The sequence below is a fragment of the Phalacrocorax carbo genome, chromosome 6 (genome assembly GCF_963921805.1).
Source record: "Phalacrocorax carbo chromosome 6, bPhaCar2.1, whole genome shotgun sequence".
NCBI classification, from domain to species: domain Eukaryota; kingdom Metazoa; phylum Chordata; class Aves; order Suliformes; family Phalacrocoracidae; genus Phalacrocorax; species Phalacrocorax carbo.
This window is the reverse complement of record NC_087518.1, coordinates 13,604,914-13,621,529: the sequence shown is the minus strand read 5'-3', so window position 1 is coordinate 13,621,529 and position 16,616 is coordinate 13,604,914. Positions and strand designations below refer to the sequence as shown.

General features: G+C 44.9%; 1 protein-coding gene across 7 annotated transcripts in view; it reads left to right on the top strand.

Moving 5' to 3' along the window:
- Positions 1-16,616, top strand: part of MGLL (monoglyceride lipase) — a 110,259-nt gene that overhangs the window by 87,784 nt on the left and 5,859 nt on the right. For all 7 annotated transcript variants that reach the window (XM_064453764.1, XM_064453763.1, XM_064453762.1 and 4 more), the window contains 3 exons: positions 3,527-3,663; positions 5,165-5,275; positions 11,401-11,490. In XM_064453764.1, the coding sequence (XP_064309834.1) occupies positions 3,527-3,663; positions 5,165-5,275; positions 11,401-11,490 (338 nt within the window). The remainder of the gene's footprint in view (positions 1-3,526; positions 3,664-5,164; positions 5,276-11,400; positions 11,491-16,616) is intronic.

The following is a 16,616-nucleotide window of genomic DNA, read 5'->3' as shown; positions in this document are numbered from 1 at the left end:
CATAACTCTGACTGTTATGATCAGTTTCACTGTTACGTGTTAGGACCAGGGGATTTTGTCCACGCTGAGGACCAAGGAGGCTTTCCAGACCTGCCTCTGTCTTATCCAAAAATAGAGCAAAGCCTCACAGCCCCATAACAGGGAGTCATGGGCCATATACAGACCTGGGCCACAGGGGCTTGCTATTTCTGCTTGCTCAGCCATCTTACATGGACACTGTAGAGAAACAGATACTAGAAGCAAGTGCAAACAGCACTGGAGAAAAAAGAAGTGGAAGTGCAGAGCTCTGCTAAGACAAAATTTTCCTCTCTCTGGATTATTCAGCTCATACTAGGTTGCTAAATTTGAAGTTTAAATACTAGGCAGATAGCGCATTTGAGGTCCATAAAGTGAGTGGACTGGACATGTGTAAAAGTTGGGAAAAGCTCACTTCCCATCTGTAATAAAAATCAGTTTAAAGTTAATAGAACCACTAGCCACACACATGGCTTCACATCTGTAGATTATTGCAACTTGTATTTTAATTGGCTCTTTGATTTGTTTCTGGTCACTGATCCACGGAGAATGCTTGCTATATCATATTTTGGCAGGAATTGGAATGTGTGCATGGAAAGCAGATCTGGTAATACGTTATTTAGAATTGACCAGCATGACATCTATGGGTTTATCTGGCAGACAGCATGGCTGATTGCAGTGTTCACGGCTGAGAGACCCGGCTCTGGAGAGTACCTGGCAGGACAAAAGAAGAGCAAGTTTGGGGTTCAGTTTTTCTTAGATGGAGTATATTTAGTCCAGCTTTTTATTAGAAGGTCTGCCTAATTTGGAAGGTCATTTTTTGGATGGCTCGCAAGAAAATTAAGTTTAGACATACTGATTTATTCTGGTATGACTATTGCCAGCAAATCTAACTGAAAAACCTTTACCTTTCCAGCTGGGTAGGCAATGCTTTTCTTTGCTGATCACTAGAGGGGCTGCCATCCAGCATGCAAATAATCATCACAGAATCATAGAATATCTTGAGTTGGATCATCAAGTCCAACTCCCTGCTCCTTGCAGGACTACCTAAAACTAAACCGTATGACTAAGAGCATCTTCCTAAGAGATTTGTGTTGCTAGAAGTGCTGCAAACCTGGCTTCTGGCTAATAGCACTGAAAAATTATAGAATCATAGAATAATAGAATCGTTAAGGTTGGAAAAGACCCTGAAGATCATCGAGTCCAACTGCTAACCTATCACTGCCAAGTCCACCACTAAACCATATCCTCAAGTACCGCGTCTACCCTTCTTTTAAATACCTCCAAGGATGGAGACTCCACCACTTCCCTGGGTAGCCTGTTCCAATGCGTGACAACCCTTTCAGTGAAGAAGTTTCTCCTAATATCCAACCTAAACTTCCCCTGGCACAGCTTGAGGCCATTTCCTCTCATCCTATCACTTGTTACTAGGGAGAAGAGACCAACCCCTGCCTCGCTACAGCCTCCTTTCAGGTAGTTGCAGAGAGCGATAAGGTCTCCCCTCAGCCTCCTCTTCTCCAGGCTAAACAACCCCAGCTCCCTCAGCCACTCCTCATAAGACTTGTTCTCTAGACCCTTCACAAATTGCGTTGCCCTTCTCTGGACACACTGCAGAACCTCAATGTCCCTCTTGTAGTGAGGGGCCCAAAACTGAACACAGTACTCGAGGTGCGGCCTCACAAGTGCTGAGAACAGGGGCACGATCACTTCCCTGGTCCTCCTGGCCACACTATTCCTGATACAAGCCGGGATGCCATTGGCCTTCTTGGCCACCTGATCACACTGCTGGCTCATGTTCAGGCGGCTGTCAACCAACACCCCAGGTCCTTTTCCTCCAGGCAGCTCTCCAGCCGCTCCTCCCCAAGCCTGTAGCGTTGCATGAGGTTGTTGTGACCGAAGTGCAGAACCCAGCACTTGGCCTTGTGGAATCTCACAATATGAACTCCATATTATTCTACAGAGAAAGCACATGCACAATAAAACTTAAGGTGAAACAAGTAATTTTCTTCTCATTTGAAAATAAATCTCAGCATATAATTAATTGGAATTGAGGCTCATGAGCAGGTTTGAACTACTGTAGCTCTGTGACCATCAGTGTGGGCTGATGGATGTACACCCCTTTGAACCCAGCCAAATGATCTTAGTCAAGCCCTGCAAAATACTTTATCTCATATCAGAACCACAAAGACTGTTACCAGCCTTCAGACATTGCTGCATGGTAATATTTGTATAGTTGTAGCTATGGCTTTTAAGGATTCTTCAGTCTAAGTCATAATCTTGGCCTGGAATTAGGTAATAAAGTTTTTATTTTTATATATATGAAAACACTATAACCTAATAGCAAGATAATCAGGCACTTCACATCCTTGGACAAGTGTGCCTAAGTGCCCACTGGAGAATGCCTACGGAGACACACAGCAGGAGGGAGATATTGTCTAAGACTCCCTATACCCTATCCCATATGGATGGGATGTACTTTTCCCCTTCACAGTTTTCCTTAACAACCTGCACGGAACAGAAACAAGCAAGGAGCCTGTTCTTAAGGAAGAATCCTGTTTGTGATAGATAATAACACATATATGTGGTCAGGTAAACATGCAAACTAGTTCCCCAAGGTGGTATTAATTTGAAGCCTTTGCAAGCTCAAAATTGCCTGGGGCTGTGTTTGTGGTGTTGTTGGCTCCACCTCTGCCAGGGATGCCGCTGTTCCCATAGCAACTCACCATCTCCCGTTTTAGTCTTTCCCTTCACTTTGATCAGGCAAGATAATTCACAGATAGAGAGCTAACAGCGTTCAGATGCAGTAGAGTTTGCATTAGCATTTGCTTAGGAGGAGCATGCCACTTGATACTTCCCCACTGCAGGCTGTTGCAACCATCACTTGGCCTCCTCTGCTGAGAGTGCTTCACCTCATGGCTGGGAAGGCTTCCAGCCCACCCAGTACTCCAGGGTAGCAGTGAGAAAAGGCAGGACTCCGCAAAGCTCATGCACACCCAGGCACTGGAAGAGGCTGTGTCCATCGTCCATTCAGTTTATAGCGGCCATCTCTAGTCTTCAGGATTTTTCTTTTTCTAGCCAAGACTCTACACAGCAGTTGGCTCAGTACAGTGAGCCATCAGACCCCAGTGGCTATGATCCCTGGGGCAAAAACTGATTTCCCAGAATGCAGTGACCTCCCATCGCTACAGTAAGGCAAGACAGCCCTTCCGCCCTCCTCACCCTGAAGTTGAAGGCTGCAAGAGATTAGATCAGGACTTTCAGTTTTGAAGTGCAGGTAGAAACCCAGGGGAATATAATTTTTTTAAAATCAGCTCATGGGCAGTATGGCACTTTTTAATTGTTCTTTGTGGCTTCCTTTGTATTGCTGCAGCACTCTGTGTTGAGAGATGACTGCAGGAGAAGGTCAAGTTAGGACAGTAACAGTCTAACAGGCATGTTTCTGCTAAAGCCTTTCTCGATTGCAAACACTGCTTCAAATGACTTAAACGCATGCTCTCCTTTTCCTCTACAGTTGGCCATGGGCAGAGCGAGGGTGATCGTATGGTTGTCTCAGATTTCCACGTCTTCATCAGGGACAGCTTGCAGCACATTGACCTCATGAAGAAAGAGCACCCCGAGCTGCCCATTCTCATTCTGGGGCACTCCATGGTAAGCGCCATCCTCTACCCCACCTGGTAGCACGCAGGACACGTGCCGCAACATGGTGGTACTCTCGCGGATGGCAGGAAATAACTGAGCTCACAGCAGGAAAAACAAAGCTTCCGCTTCAGACACAGACTGAGTTGCCAACATGCCTTAGCCCAGAAGATCAGAGTATAGTCAGTCCTTAACTTTTCTAGCCGGATCATGCCCTAATTAGTGCCATTTGTAACAATGGGCCTATTTTTTAATAGGACCATTCATTCACACCAGGTACATGATAAGTCCCACCGCCGCCCTGCAGCATTGGGCTTCTCCTTTCATTTTAACGAGTAAGCGGGAGGTTAAGTCCTCCAAAGCTTTGTGAGCAGCTAGGGGATGAAGCACGAAAATACCCTGTAGCCTCATTCTGTTAAACTACCTAACAGGAAAATGTACCAGGGATTAGGGCTGCAAAAACAAAGGCCGTGATTTGGTGAACAGATCTGAAGTCTGATTCTGACAGCACGGGCCAAATCCCTTTATTCAAGCTAGCAATATTCCCACTGATGTCATTGATCTGCTTTCCCTGCCTTCCTGGAGGAGATGAAAATGAATAAGTACTTTGGGATTCAGGCCATGCTCAGCTAAACAAGTGTTTTTGCATAAGAAGGCATAGCATGCTCTGAAGTGCTCACTGCGCTCCAAAGCTGCTGTAACAAGGAGCTAATTTCTCAGTGAGGTCTTTGAGATGCTTCTCGCTGCTGCTCCATTTAACAAGCCTATGGCTCTTCAGCGGTGTGGAAGTTGACCAAATATTTCCCTTAGCAACTAATCCTCTGCAAACTTTCCCGAGCAAGCCAGCCAGGTCCCTTCTGTCCCCCACCCCTCACGCCACCAACCACTGTTCTTGTGCAGGAGTACTATGCCTGGCTGGCGTTCAGCTCTAAACCATGGACTGGGTGTTCACTGTCAGGCCCTGGGCACAACACTGCGGAGCTGGAGGGGCTGGGGATGCTGAAGAGGAGAAAATTTAGCTTCCAGTAATTAGTGAAGATTTTCGCATGCCGGATGGCAGCAGCGCGTTGCCCAGGTTACCAGTGCCACAAGCACGGAGCAAGCCTGGCTTCACAGCATCTTGCTGATGCATTGCCAGTCTGTCATGCTGACAGAGCCTCAACTTATTTTTCAAGTCCCACCTAAACTATCATTTCAGACATTTTCTTCTTAGTCCTTTTAACTGAGCAGGACACAAGGCATCCTAGGGAGCTGACAGACATTGCACGGAGAGTTGAGTTCAGTGTAATGCAAGGATTTACAGCATGAGAGCAGAAAACAGGTCTCTTCTCCCCCATAAAAAACAGACACTAGTGCCCCTGCTCCTCCAGCCTTCCTCACTGGCCACACTGCACTCTCACTGGGGTATAAATAATCTGCTTGTTTGGACTAAAACCCTTCCAGTAATAGGATTACTATACAAACAAGATGTTGACACCTGTATTAAGCTGTGGGCTGTTATTTTGCATTGCAGGGGGGAGCCATCTCCATTCTGACAGCTAGTGAGAGACCCAGTGAGTTTTCAGGCATGCTGTTAATCTCTCCTTTAGTGGTAGCCAGCCCAGAAGTCGCCACTCCCATCAAGGTAAGAGCAAACCCACATTGTACCTAGTCACCTTGCTCTTCCACTGAAGGAAACACATTAAGACCTCTAGCCTTAAAATGCAAACCCCCACTGAGATCTGTGCCACCTGGATGCCAGTCAATACTTCTCTTCTAAGTGCCTCCCCCACGGTCCCACCTACTTTCAGAGGGGAAGCGAATCCTGAACTCGTCCAGAAAAACTTATTTAAATGAGAGTCGGAGACCGACACTACCTTGGGAGGTGGTAGCAGACTGGGCTTTCTTCACCACACCCTGTGGCAGCCCACACAGTGCCATCCTTTCCCTTCCTCTCCGACAGTTTTCTTCCTGACTCATACAGAGTCTGGTATAGTTGCAACACAGGCTGCTGGCTAAGTCAGGCCAGGGTTATTTTTGGCATTTGGGGGATGACCAATTTCTAAACAAAACTAGAGCTCTTGAGTCCCAGGAATCCTTTATAAGCCTCAAAGAAGGCTTCCAGCTAAAGCATCACTGCCCCAGCAACATCCCATTTGGCTTGGTACCAAGGCTGGTTCTTGTCCAGACCATCTCCTTTGGTTTGTATTTAGGCTTTATGCCCTCTTCCATTCACCTCTCCCTTCCAGAGCTATTTCTGATCCAAATTTGCACTGCCTGCTCTGCGCTTCCCCAGGGAGTCTCTGCAAGGCAACTGACCCTCAGCTTTCCTCTCCTGTCTGAATCTTTAAAAGAATAAACAACAATCCTAAAAGAAGCTGGAAGCAAATGGAAGGACCAGCAAAGCCAGCAGGAGCAATGGAGTATCTCATTCCTTTATCCTTTCTCCCTAGACTGTTCTAGGCCTTGCTTCTTGTTTTAATCTACTTCTAAGCTATTTTTCCTGGCTTTTTTTTCTTCTAAGAGAAAGGAAACAGATTCCTTCAGCTTTCAGAATAATCCTGTTCCACCTTCAACTGTAGCCAAAGCCATCTACTGACCCCACAAATCATTACAAGCACCAAAGGGTGTTTTTTAATCCCCTCACTCTGCCACTGAAGGAAACACATCAAGACCTCTAGCCTTAAAATGCAAAACCCCGCTGAGATCTGTGCCACCTGGATGCCAGTCAATATTTTCCTTCTAAGTGCCTCCCCCACAGTTCACCTACTTTTCAGAGGGGAAGTGAATCCTGAAGTCATCCCATCCAGGAAACTTATTTAAATAGGAGTCAGAGCACCAAAGGGTGCTTTTAAGAGGCTGGTAGCTGATTCTTCACAGACGAGGCTATACCTGACTCAGCATAAGGGTCCTGTGAGTACCAGTGCTCCTGTTTTTCCTTCCTTTGGAAAGGGAAAAAGAACAAATATTAAGAAAAAAAAGTATAGAGTCTGAATCTGAGAGACACTGTCAGCCTTCTATTTCCAATCGAGTCAAGGAAAATATGGAAAGATTTTCCTTCTAGAGCTATAACTTTTGCTGGATGCTAAACCCCTCCTGAAATAAGGACTCACCAGTCCTGTGGGAACTAATAGTACTGTAGTCTGGTTTCTTGCAGATCTGTACCAGATTGTTGCTTTATTTCACCATAGGAAATCCTAACCTCTAACTGAAGTATTTTGGAGATGTTTGTACAGTCTCTTTCCTACAGTCTCTTGCATGCAGTAATACAAATGCACAGTGAGCTTCTTTGTCTTTCAAATCTATTGTTGCATCTCAAAACTGATTAAAAATTAATTATTCCTGAAATAATCTCTGCTCTGTTTTCAAGAGGAAGAAGTGAAAACAGGCAGAGTATTCCTGTGTAAGCCACGTTTTCCCATAAAGCTGAGCTGAAAACACTTGTGTGTTTCTTTTTCTTCTGAGAGCCAAAAACCATTTCCTTGGTGTTTGTGCCTCTGAGACATAAAGGCTTTGGTTTTCCCTTGAAACTGGTACGATTTCTCGGCCCTGGGCCATTTCCCAAGGACCATTGCATTCATCCCTTTGCTGGGGAAGTTTCCAACTGAGCAAGAATTTACCTTGGCCTAAACAAACGAGGGCTCAAGGCAACAATAACAGTGGGCCAGCTTACACACTGGGTCCTTCAGTCTGTGTTGGAAATACCTTCCCTTGCTGCCGAACCATCCCTGGCAGCAGCAGAAACACAGGGGGTTTGCAGACTATGTGCAGGAAAATAAAATTCTGCTTTTTGCAGAAACACCATTTCATCAATGCCCTATAAATCCTGTGTCCTGATAGAAGCATTGACCTACTTGTTGCAAATCCAGTGAAGAGGGAGGGATCTTGCTGCCTTTCCCCTTTTCTTCTCAACTAATCTGGACAAAATTCAGCTCTGAATCTCCAAAATTTCAAAGGATGTAAAAGAGACAAGAGTCACATACGCTGGCAAAGAAGAGAGTGAGGGTAAAAGAGTATCTCCCACTATGTTTCTGCTATTAAATGCTTTGAAATCGAATGGGCAGGACAACCCCTTAGGAAATATTCCTTAATGATTAAGTCTATGCTAACCCTCAGCCTATGACTTAAAGACTAAGTACACAATATTCTGTCTTTGCTTTTTGTGGTTTCCATTTGGCATCCTACTGATCTATTGCTTTCCAACCCAAGTGGACATCACATTGTTCCAGTACCTGAGGGTCTCCCTGTCATTCAGGCTGAATCTGCACCTGGTAACATTGTGGAGGACTCTTTTTAAAGATATAGTCAAACTAGAAGAAAGTATTATATTAAAAACTCTTATTTTGGCTTTGCTCTGGTCTGTCCAGTTTAGCAGAGATGTTAGTCATGAGGTTCAGACAAACAGATGTAAGGTGGCTTGGTATCCAGGTATGGAGATATCTTATCTGAGATCGCCTTGATCGTACCATATCAAATCATATCCCTGATAACACAGTTCAGTTGCTTTCAGCCTGGTCTCTGTAGCTCATCACAGTGTGATGAGCTTCCAGGCACTTTTCAGCTCAGTCAAATGAGCCTGGCTAGTTTAACCAGTTCAAACACCACATTTCTTAAATCCAGCTCATTTGGAGGTGAAATGAACTAAAAGGCATTCACATGAGCCATTTGTCAAGCAGAGATCATGGGAGAGAGAAATAAGCACATTGACATGTGCAGGGAACAGGGATTGTTCCATCAGAAGAAAAGTGTCTACATCGCAAAGCACCTGTATAGTTAAACTAATGCAAAAAAACATGAAAACATGTTTAAGTTATGCTTCCAGTCAAGAGGCAATGTTCAGCCATTTCAATCTTATTCTGAGATCTTTCTCACAGAGAGGGAAGGGCTGGATTTGAACACCGTTAGTATTTCACACACCTACAGTGGCCTTGAGCAGCTCTAATAACCACTGCTCTGTAGTGTCGTCCTCATCCCAACCAGTAATACCTCCATCCTTCCACTACCCGTTCTTTATTATTGGGAGCTATTCTCTCAAGAACCGACATTGCTACTTTGAGCCAACAGGGTGATAAACTTTCATGTATCAAATATAGCCAGCACTTCAACAACATGGCTTTTAATTAACATTGGGCATGTCACAAACTGTATCACAGTGCTCACAAAGTCAGTGAAGGCCCAGGGGAACCTTCTGAATTTTTTTGTCATAACATGACACTTGATTTTTCTGTCCATGACCTTTCCTCCAAGAATCATCAAAATTACATCTGAATTTTGAGGGTGTACTACATGTTGGAGGGAATGGAGCATTCCCTGCAGATCTGAAGACCATTTGAAGGATAGTGGCAGAGTCCTTTCACAGTCAGTCCTATAGACCAAGGTTAGTTCTGTCTGTGCATAAAGAAGAGATTTTGTGCACGCAGGGAGTATATATGTATGTGTGTATAAGTACATCTGACAGGTCTATGTACAGGGCCTGGTGCTTCTCTTGTACAGCTGAATACCAGAAATTACTTCACTGATATCACCAACCCAGGACGGTATGTGCTGCTATACTTGTGGTCAGAAGCCAGCCCTATCTCTGAGCCAGTTTAGCAGTCAGCTTGTGACTCAGTTTGGCAAAACTCCAGATACAAACAAAAACTTCAAGAACATTTCCAAAGCATGTCACGGAGGCGAGGCCATCAGTAAGCAGTGAGGTTGGGATGATAAGCATATATCATTTGAACAGAAAAGTGGCCATGCTGAATCTGACAAAAGCCTGTGTAGCCTGTCTCCAACAAGGAATAGCCTGAGAAAGAGCATATATGTAGTTCTCCTGTCCTTGTCACACCTTCCCCACCTTCAGTGTATCGTTAGGCTGGTGTATTGTTGCTCATATGAGAAGAAGCTCCAAATCCATGCTATTGCTGCAAACTCCCTATTGCAGATCCATGGGAATACAAATATTCACATATGCACCAAGCAGAGACAGAGCAGAATCCCCATTAAACTCACGTCTTATTCTGGAATTTGAGGGTATGTCAACTGACTTCCTTCTTCAGCCAAATTTAAAAGTAAGCAAAGCCCCCATCTTCCAAAAACCCTGCCATCTTTTACTCTTTCATGTGTCATCTTGGACCTAAACATCTGTGGCCTTAATACCAACGTATTGATCTTGTGGCCAATGCTCTAAATGGATATCAAGAGACCATCAGCTAACTTCTCATGCCAAGGTACTTCCTCCTGAATCAGCAATCTTTAGGCATAAGAACTCAGCCTTGCACTTAACTCAGGCTCCAATTTTAAGGCAGCCTAATCACCTTAGTTGTCATTATAGTCTTTGGAAACAGCCGCTTCCAGACCATTATTTGGATCTTACTGATGTTCTGGGAGGTGTTTCTCTCACTCCCCATACTCTGTAAACAATACCTAGGACAATTACACTTGTTCTAAGTTAGATACCTCAACCAGGTACCTAAAGTTACTCGGCATATATCTGGGTCATCTTAGGTGGTATCAGAGAAGCAAAACTGTTACTAGTGTTGTCAGTGAACAGAGTCTATAACTTGCCTAGGACTCATGAAGATACATTCCTCAAATCATCGCTGCCTGGAGTTAACACAAAACAAAGAAAACCCCATTCCTGCTTGTTTGCATCATAAGCTCATACCTGTGTTGGTGTGAATATGTTATTTTACAGTTTAACTCCAGAGACCTCAGTAGAAATTAATTTTGCTGACACAATGTCATAGCCAGTGAGGGGCTTGATATACTGGTAGACAGTGACACTGGTTCCCAGTCATATCCACCCCAAGGTACACACGTGTTCTCAGATCTGCTGTGAGTCTTTACTGCCTTTCACTCCTGGATGACTTTGACTTCAACCTTGTGTTATTCCTCTAATATCGTAATTACTCTGTCATGTATCAGCTGACATCTGAAATGTCAGGGAGTGCTTCAGAACTGATCACTCATCAGCAGAAACAGAGAAAATAAGTGGCAGTCTACCTGCAAGTGTTAGCTGTGAACACAAAAGAGCCATAAAAGAGACAACAAACACTAATTGCATGTTTTCTGACTTAAGTGGTGATCACTTAATTAAAGACAGCTATCAAAGGTCAGAGCAGAACCCTGGTATCAACGTGCTTGTAGTGCTATTGAAATGAAAGATGTGTTACCCTTTCTTCTGCCAGCAGTTTCGAGCTGGGCTGCTGAATGCTTTTGTGTTTCCTTCCCAGGAGACAAGTGAGCAATGGATTTCCTTAGCCACTGCATGCACATTTTGCTGTTGTTTATTTACGGGTTCCCCAGAGAATATGCTTATCAAAAAGAGTGCAGCCTAGGCAACTGCTGAAAATTGCACCAAACATCACTTATGCACTGCAGCCTGAAATCAAAGCTGTGGCAGCAAGGGAAGGGCAGTAAAACAACAAAACCCAGCCCTTCTGAGGGCTGGAAATGGCTTTTCCTATCAAAGTGCTTAACTGAGGCCTTTTTAGAAATTAACCTGAGAATGAGAAAAAGGCAAAGTACAATGAAATGATGTTGCATGTGGATGGGCAGCTGATGGCATTTCACACTAGCAGACCCACTCCTGATCCCAGGAGTAGCTTGAACACTTTCCCTTTAAGAGAAATGTTTTAAATATAGGACAGCTCTTTCTCCAGTGTCGGTTGACATTTCTCAACTATTTAACTTCCGTGCTGATTCCCATCAGCTCAGGATTTGGTCCTCTATGTTATCTCTCTTGCTCTAACTAGCTCTTTAACTGCTTGCTTTCCTCTCCCACAGGTTTTTGCAGCGAAAGTGCTCAACTTTGTTCTCCCAAACCTGTCACTGGGATCGATAGATCCAAATGCAATTTCCCGGAACAAGAAGGAGGTGAGAACTTTAATGCCATTTAAAGTTATTACATAGCCAGTATCTCGTCCCAGTCCTGCCAATTCTCTTTAAGAAAAAACCCCAAGTGTTTCGCTAAATCATGAGGGCAAGATCTATGCTGGTATAGAGAGGTGAAACATCTCTGAAGTCAGTCGAACTGACTGCACATAGCACAAAACTGTGGGGAATCAGCTGTTCATCCCTTTGGTCGTCTTGCATATATATATATACACAATGTGTGTATATATATATACACACACACAATGTATAACAGAGACCTCTGCTATAGTTGTGGTAGAAAGCACATGGGAACCATGTTTGTATCTGCTGCACCACCACCGCTCGTTACAGTGGGAAAAACAACTCATGCAGGTTGAAAACACACTCCTAAAGTCAACTTTTCCACCCCTGCTCTTTGCAGTGAAACCGTGCCAAACCCTGCAGTCCTGGAGATTTGTTTTCCTGCTTGCAAACCAGGATTGTGTTGTGCAGAATGCATTCAAACAGAGGAAAAGAGCGTGCTTGCCCCAAAGACCTTGCCACAAGGTCGTCTGGATTACACACTGGCTCTGCTAGAACCTTTCTGAACAAATGATGTATTCTTGTGCCCGAGAATAATACTTAAACGAGCTGCAATTGAAGCCGTCGTTCTAACAACCCAATTCCAGCTCCACTGCTGCAACTGTGCATGGAGCTGTTCCAGGGTGAAATTTTTGTAGTGTCACCATTGCCTGGGACTCTTCTCCCATTCATCCCCACTCCTAGTAGTAACTGTTGCAGCCTGTTCATGCCGTCGCTGGCAAAACCAGGTATCATTGCAACTGCTGCAACAACACATAACAGGTTTTTTTTCCTTCTCACTGTTGTGGGACAAGTGAAAGGAGGAGTCACGAACTGTAAGTGAACGAAGGTGCTTTGCCTGGACCCAGAACTTGGTGCATCACAGAAATCAACTTGCATGAAAGCAAATGGCACCCAAGGGTGTGTCAAAAGCAGGAGAGCTTCGCTGGTGTAGTGGTCAGTTGTTCCTGTGCTCCCACATCAGCTCGCGTCTCGCTGACAGATGCTCTCATTTTTCCTGCTGTTCATGCAATGGTTCATATCTTAAGTAGAAGTTAATAAACTGCCTTCTTCTGGGGAGGCAGCTTGACCAGCATTGGAATGAAGCTTAAAGGGTCAGGAGCAAAGACGTCAGCAGCTGTGTGAGTGCAATGCATTCGATCTCGCATATCCCACTTCTCTGACTCACCCGTTCAGTAAACTGGAAGGCATAGTCTCCCACAATAGTCACAAGGTGTTCAGGGTTGTTTCTTGGCTCTGCCGAAGAGTTTTTTGGTCAAATAACCTTCAGTTTACTTACCTGTGAACTGAGCATAACATTTTACTGGGCTGAAGTCAGGAAGATTCAAGGAGCTGAGAAAAGGAAGACAAAATAGGTCCTAGGAAACTGTCAGGATGAGTATGGAGCAAGTTCATCTGCACCCACTGATGCACTGATGCACTGTATGGCATATGTTCTTAAGTACCATATGAGGCTGCACAAAACCTGGGAAGAAGGATGATTCCAGTCAAGCTGTAGAAACCTGTTCTGAACTACATTCAGCTACCGTAACTCATTGCATATAATTCAGATAAAAGGTTTAAATTAGAGAAGTAACTAACTAAAATCATATGGAAGAAAGTTTTCACTTCTGCATTTGTATTTTGAGGATAAAAGCAATCAGTGCTCTGGAGGAGGAGAGGAATTTGAGAGTGTGACCCCCTACCTGAAGAGTGAGTGTGGCTGGGACACGTGGGTCTTTGCCTGCTTCTGCACTGATTTGTTGTGTGGCACTTGAACTCTGTGCCGCAGCTGGTCCTTAAGGGTAGCAGTTTTAAACACATCCACCTCCAACAGTTGGATCCTTTGCTGAAAGATGTTAAGGCTGCACTAAATAGCTTTATAGGAGAAAAATGCTGATGGGGGAGATATCCTGAATAATAATACATTTAGAAAACTGTCAGTGAGCTCCCTTAATTTGGTGCACAATATTGACCAAGCATTTCAATGTTGGGGTGATGTTAGGAATCGCCACAACAACCACTGGACATAAATGCTATTGTGTTGTCTTTCTGCTCAAATAATTGCTGCTCCCACTGCTCTATGATGTTCTAAGTCTCAAGAGCTTCCTTTGAGCATTGTTGTTTTTCCTCTGCCCTTTCCCTTTCCGTGGAGCAAGGGGAAGCCTTTTGCAGTGGATAAAAATATAGGTCTGCTTCATTAGAGTCTGTTTACAATGGAGTAGTCTTCAAAATGAGACAAGCCCCTCCTTGCTGTGCTGCCTGCACACCTGCAAGTGAACACACAGCTGACATAGCAGCTGTGGATTGCAATGCAAAGTGCTTTTCCGACCATCTTCAAACATGGGAATTTGAGGCTGTAGGCACTTACTGAAGACAACACAGCACCTCGGTCCTCTGGCTGCCTCTAATGCACACTCCACCCTCCTTTTGGACTCAAGACACGCAGCTTCAAAGCACACAATGTGCTGGAAAGGTCCATTATTTATATGTTAAACATATTCTCCTGACAGACCAACTTTCTATTCTCTAGAAATATTTTTGGGACATCATCCAAGAATTTCCTGATGAGTTTGTGTTCCCAGCAGGCTGTCCTCAGGGTGTAGGGACTGAGATGCAGGATGGTGTGGAGATGTTTGTTTGATCTGCTTGCTATATCAAACGCAAGAGACACAAAAGAGAGCAAGAAGCAACCTTAAAAACACAGTCTTGTTATTCCAAGGAGGAATAATGTCACAGCAGCAGGCACCCCTTTACCCCATTAGTTTTTGTTAGCTGTCATTTAATTCAGTGGAACAATCCCACTGACTTTAGTCTTGTTCCTGCAGAGTCCACATAGGATGAGGCTGTAATTACCTTATAATGAATTTATTGCTTCATAAAATGCAAAGGGAAGATACAGACCTCTAAGCAGGGCAACATATTGCAGCAGGAGCCCTGATGGTGCTTCTGTCTTAGTATTACATAAAGAGAAAAAAAGAGGTGTTGTGACGGACTGTGCAGAGCCTTCACTGAACAATGACTGGAAGCAATCGCAGGGTCTCCTGGGGACACCCTTACTCGCTTACCCCCAGTGTCCCAGAGCTCAGTGCGCCAACGGGAGCTCTAGGCTTGCAGGGTTTGCAGTTTATAGCTTGTAGAATATACAACCCATTCCCTATCTTTCCCTCTTTCCTCAGCAAACTGCTCCTCTGCACTTGCCCCATGCACTGAACGTTAACTCTGACAAGGACTCCTGTTCATTGACTGGGAACAGGATCCTCCCCCTGTAGTCCTGATTGATCTGGTTAAGATTGGGTTATTATTTTTTTCCCTCCCATCATCTAAACAAAAATATTTGTTGGCTGCTCAGTAGCTAAAAAAACCCTGTTCTTTCAGAAAAGAACACAAGAAAGAAATAAACCCATTAGGTCATTCTCTTAGTGTGCATGGGGCTGGGGAGTTGGCCAGCTCACAGGAATTTGTCAACATTGTTTTACTCCATGGGAAGGGAACTTCTGTCAATCCATCCACCCACCCCTTCTGATTCCCCCTCCCCTGCGAGATCCCTTATTTGTTGCCTCCAATTAAAAAAAAAAAAAAAAAAAAAAAAGAAAAGAAAAGAAAAGAAAAGAAAAGAAACCCATCTCCAAGCTGTGCTGCTTTGGCGCAGCTCTGTGACATAGATCCAGACAAGTAACTCCCAGATTAGGCTGCAGCCAGTTGCTACGTAGCCAGTGCAATGTGGTGTTTTTTGCTCAAAATGCTGATGAAGAGTCAACACATTTGGCTGAAAATATCAGGGTACACCCAGCTATCAGTGAGAGAGCTAGCAACCCCACAGCAGGCAGCTGGTGATTTTAAAGTCAAAGCTGAACTTTTCCAGGAGCACATTCACATGAGGACACTTCTTTCTAAACACAGGCAGCTCCTTGCTCTTTTGAAGCACTTTGCAGAGCACGGAAGGTAGGGCAGGCAGACAGGCTGAGAGGCATAGGGGGTGGAGGATGCAGGTGGCAGTTTCTGCACCAACAAGCTGGTTGGGAACTGGGAGGGTCCATGCAGAGCCAAAAACAGACCACATGCTGTTCAACCCTTCTGCTTCCTAGGGCCTTTAGTAGGAGCAGAGGATGCTCAGCCTGTCTTAAGAGTGGATCCTTTTACCTTAACTGCAATCTCATCTTTGCAGTGGTCTCTTACAAACAGTGTTTTCCAAACCCTCAGTGTTCATGGGCACTTGCTTCTTTGAACAGGAGATACCATAGATAAGATCCTAATATTAGGAGCTGTGATGAGAGACCTCTATTTTTGTCTCCCTGCTAAAAACTACCCCTCACTCCAGAGTAGCCATGGTCTTGCACAGAGGCCAAAACACAACAATGGCCCTAATCAAATACTGGCAATGTCTGCTGAATCCAAGGGTCCCTAAATGAGTGCTACAGCAACTCGAATTTCTTTGGTCCAACTCCAGCACAAGTTAGAGTAGCTCTGTCATTCTCACCCCCTTGACCATCTTCAGCACTGTGGGCTGGGACTGAGGGGTGCCAGCCGCTAATAGTCCCAAATTCCCTCCCACTCCTTCCCCTTGCTGCACTCAGGGATAGGAACCACATGTTCAAGTAGCAGGAGATAGTGGGGACTGGAAGAAAGAAGGGGGTAGGGAAAGACTTGTGGGCACCAGCGTGCCTCACGGCCAGCTCCATTTCCAGTGCTTTGTGCCCCAACACGTTTGAGGCAATGAGGAGGGAAACTGGCTTTATCCCCTCCGGAAAATTAATCCCCCCAGATGGGAAACCCCACCATGTAATGTCCTTCTGCCACCCTGATAATCTCATCTCACAGGGAGATGAATGGAGAATCCACCCCAAAGCTTTTCTGGCTTCTTGGTGGGGACCAGGCAGGCCACGCTGTCCTGCTGCTGTGCCTACGCATAGCTACATGTCCCTGGGGTGGCTTTGTGGGTCACCTCCCACCCGTGGTCCCCTCAGAGCAGTCACATGCAGCAGGAAGAGGGCTTCACATTTCTGCAAAGCAAGGGAGAATTTGAACAGACCCTACTGCCTGCGAGAAGAGGAGCCTGTTTTCGG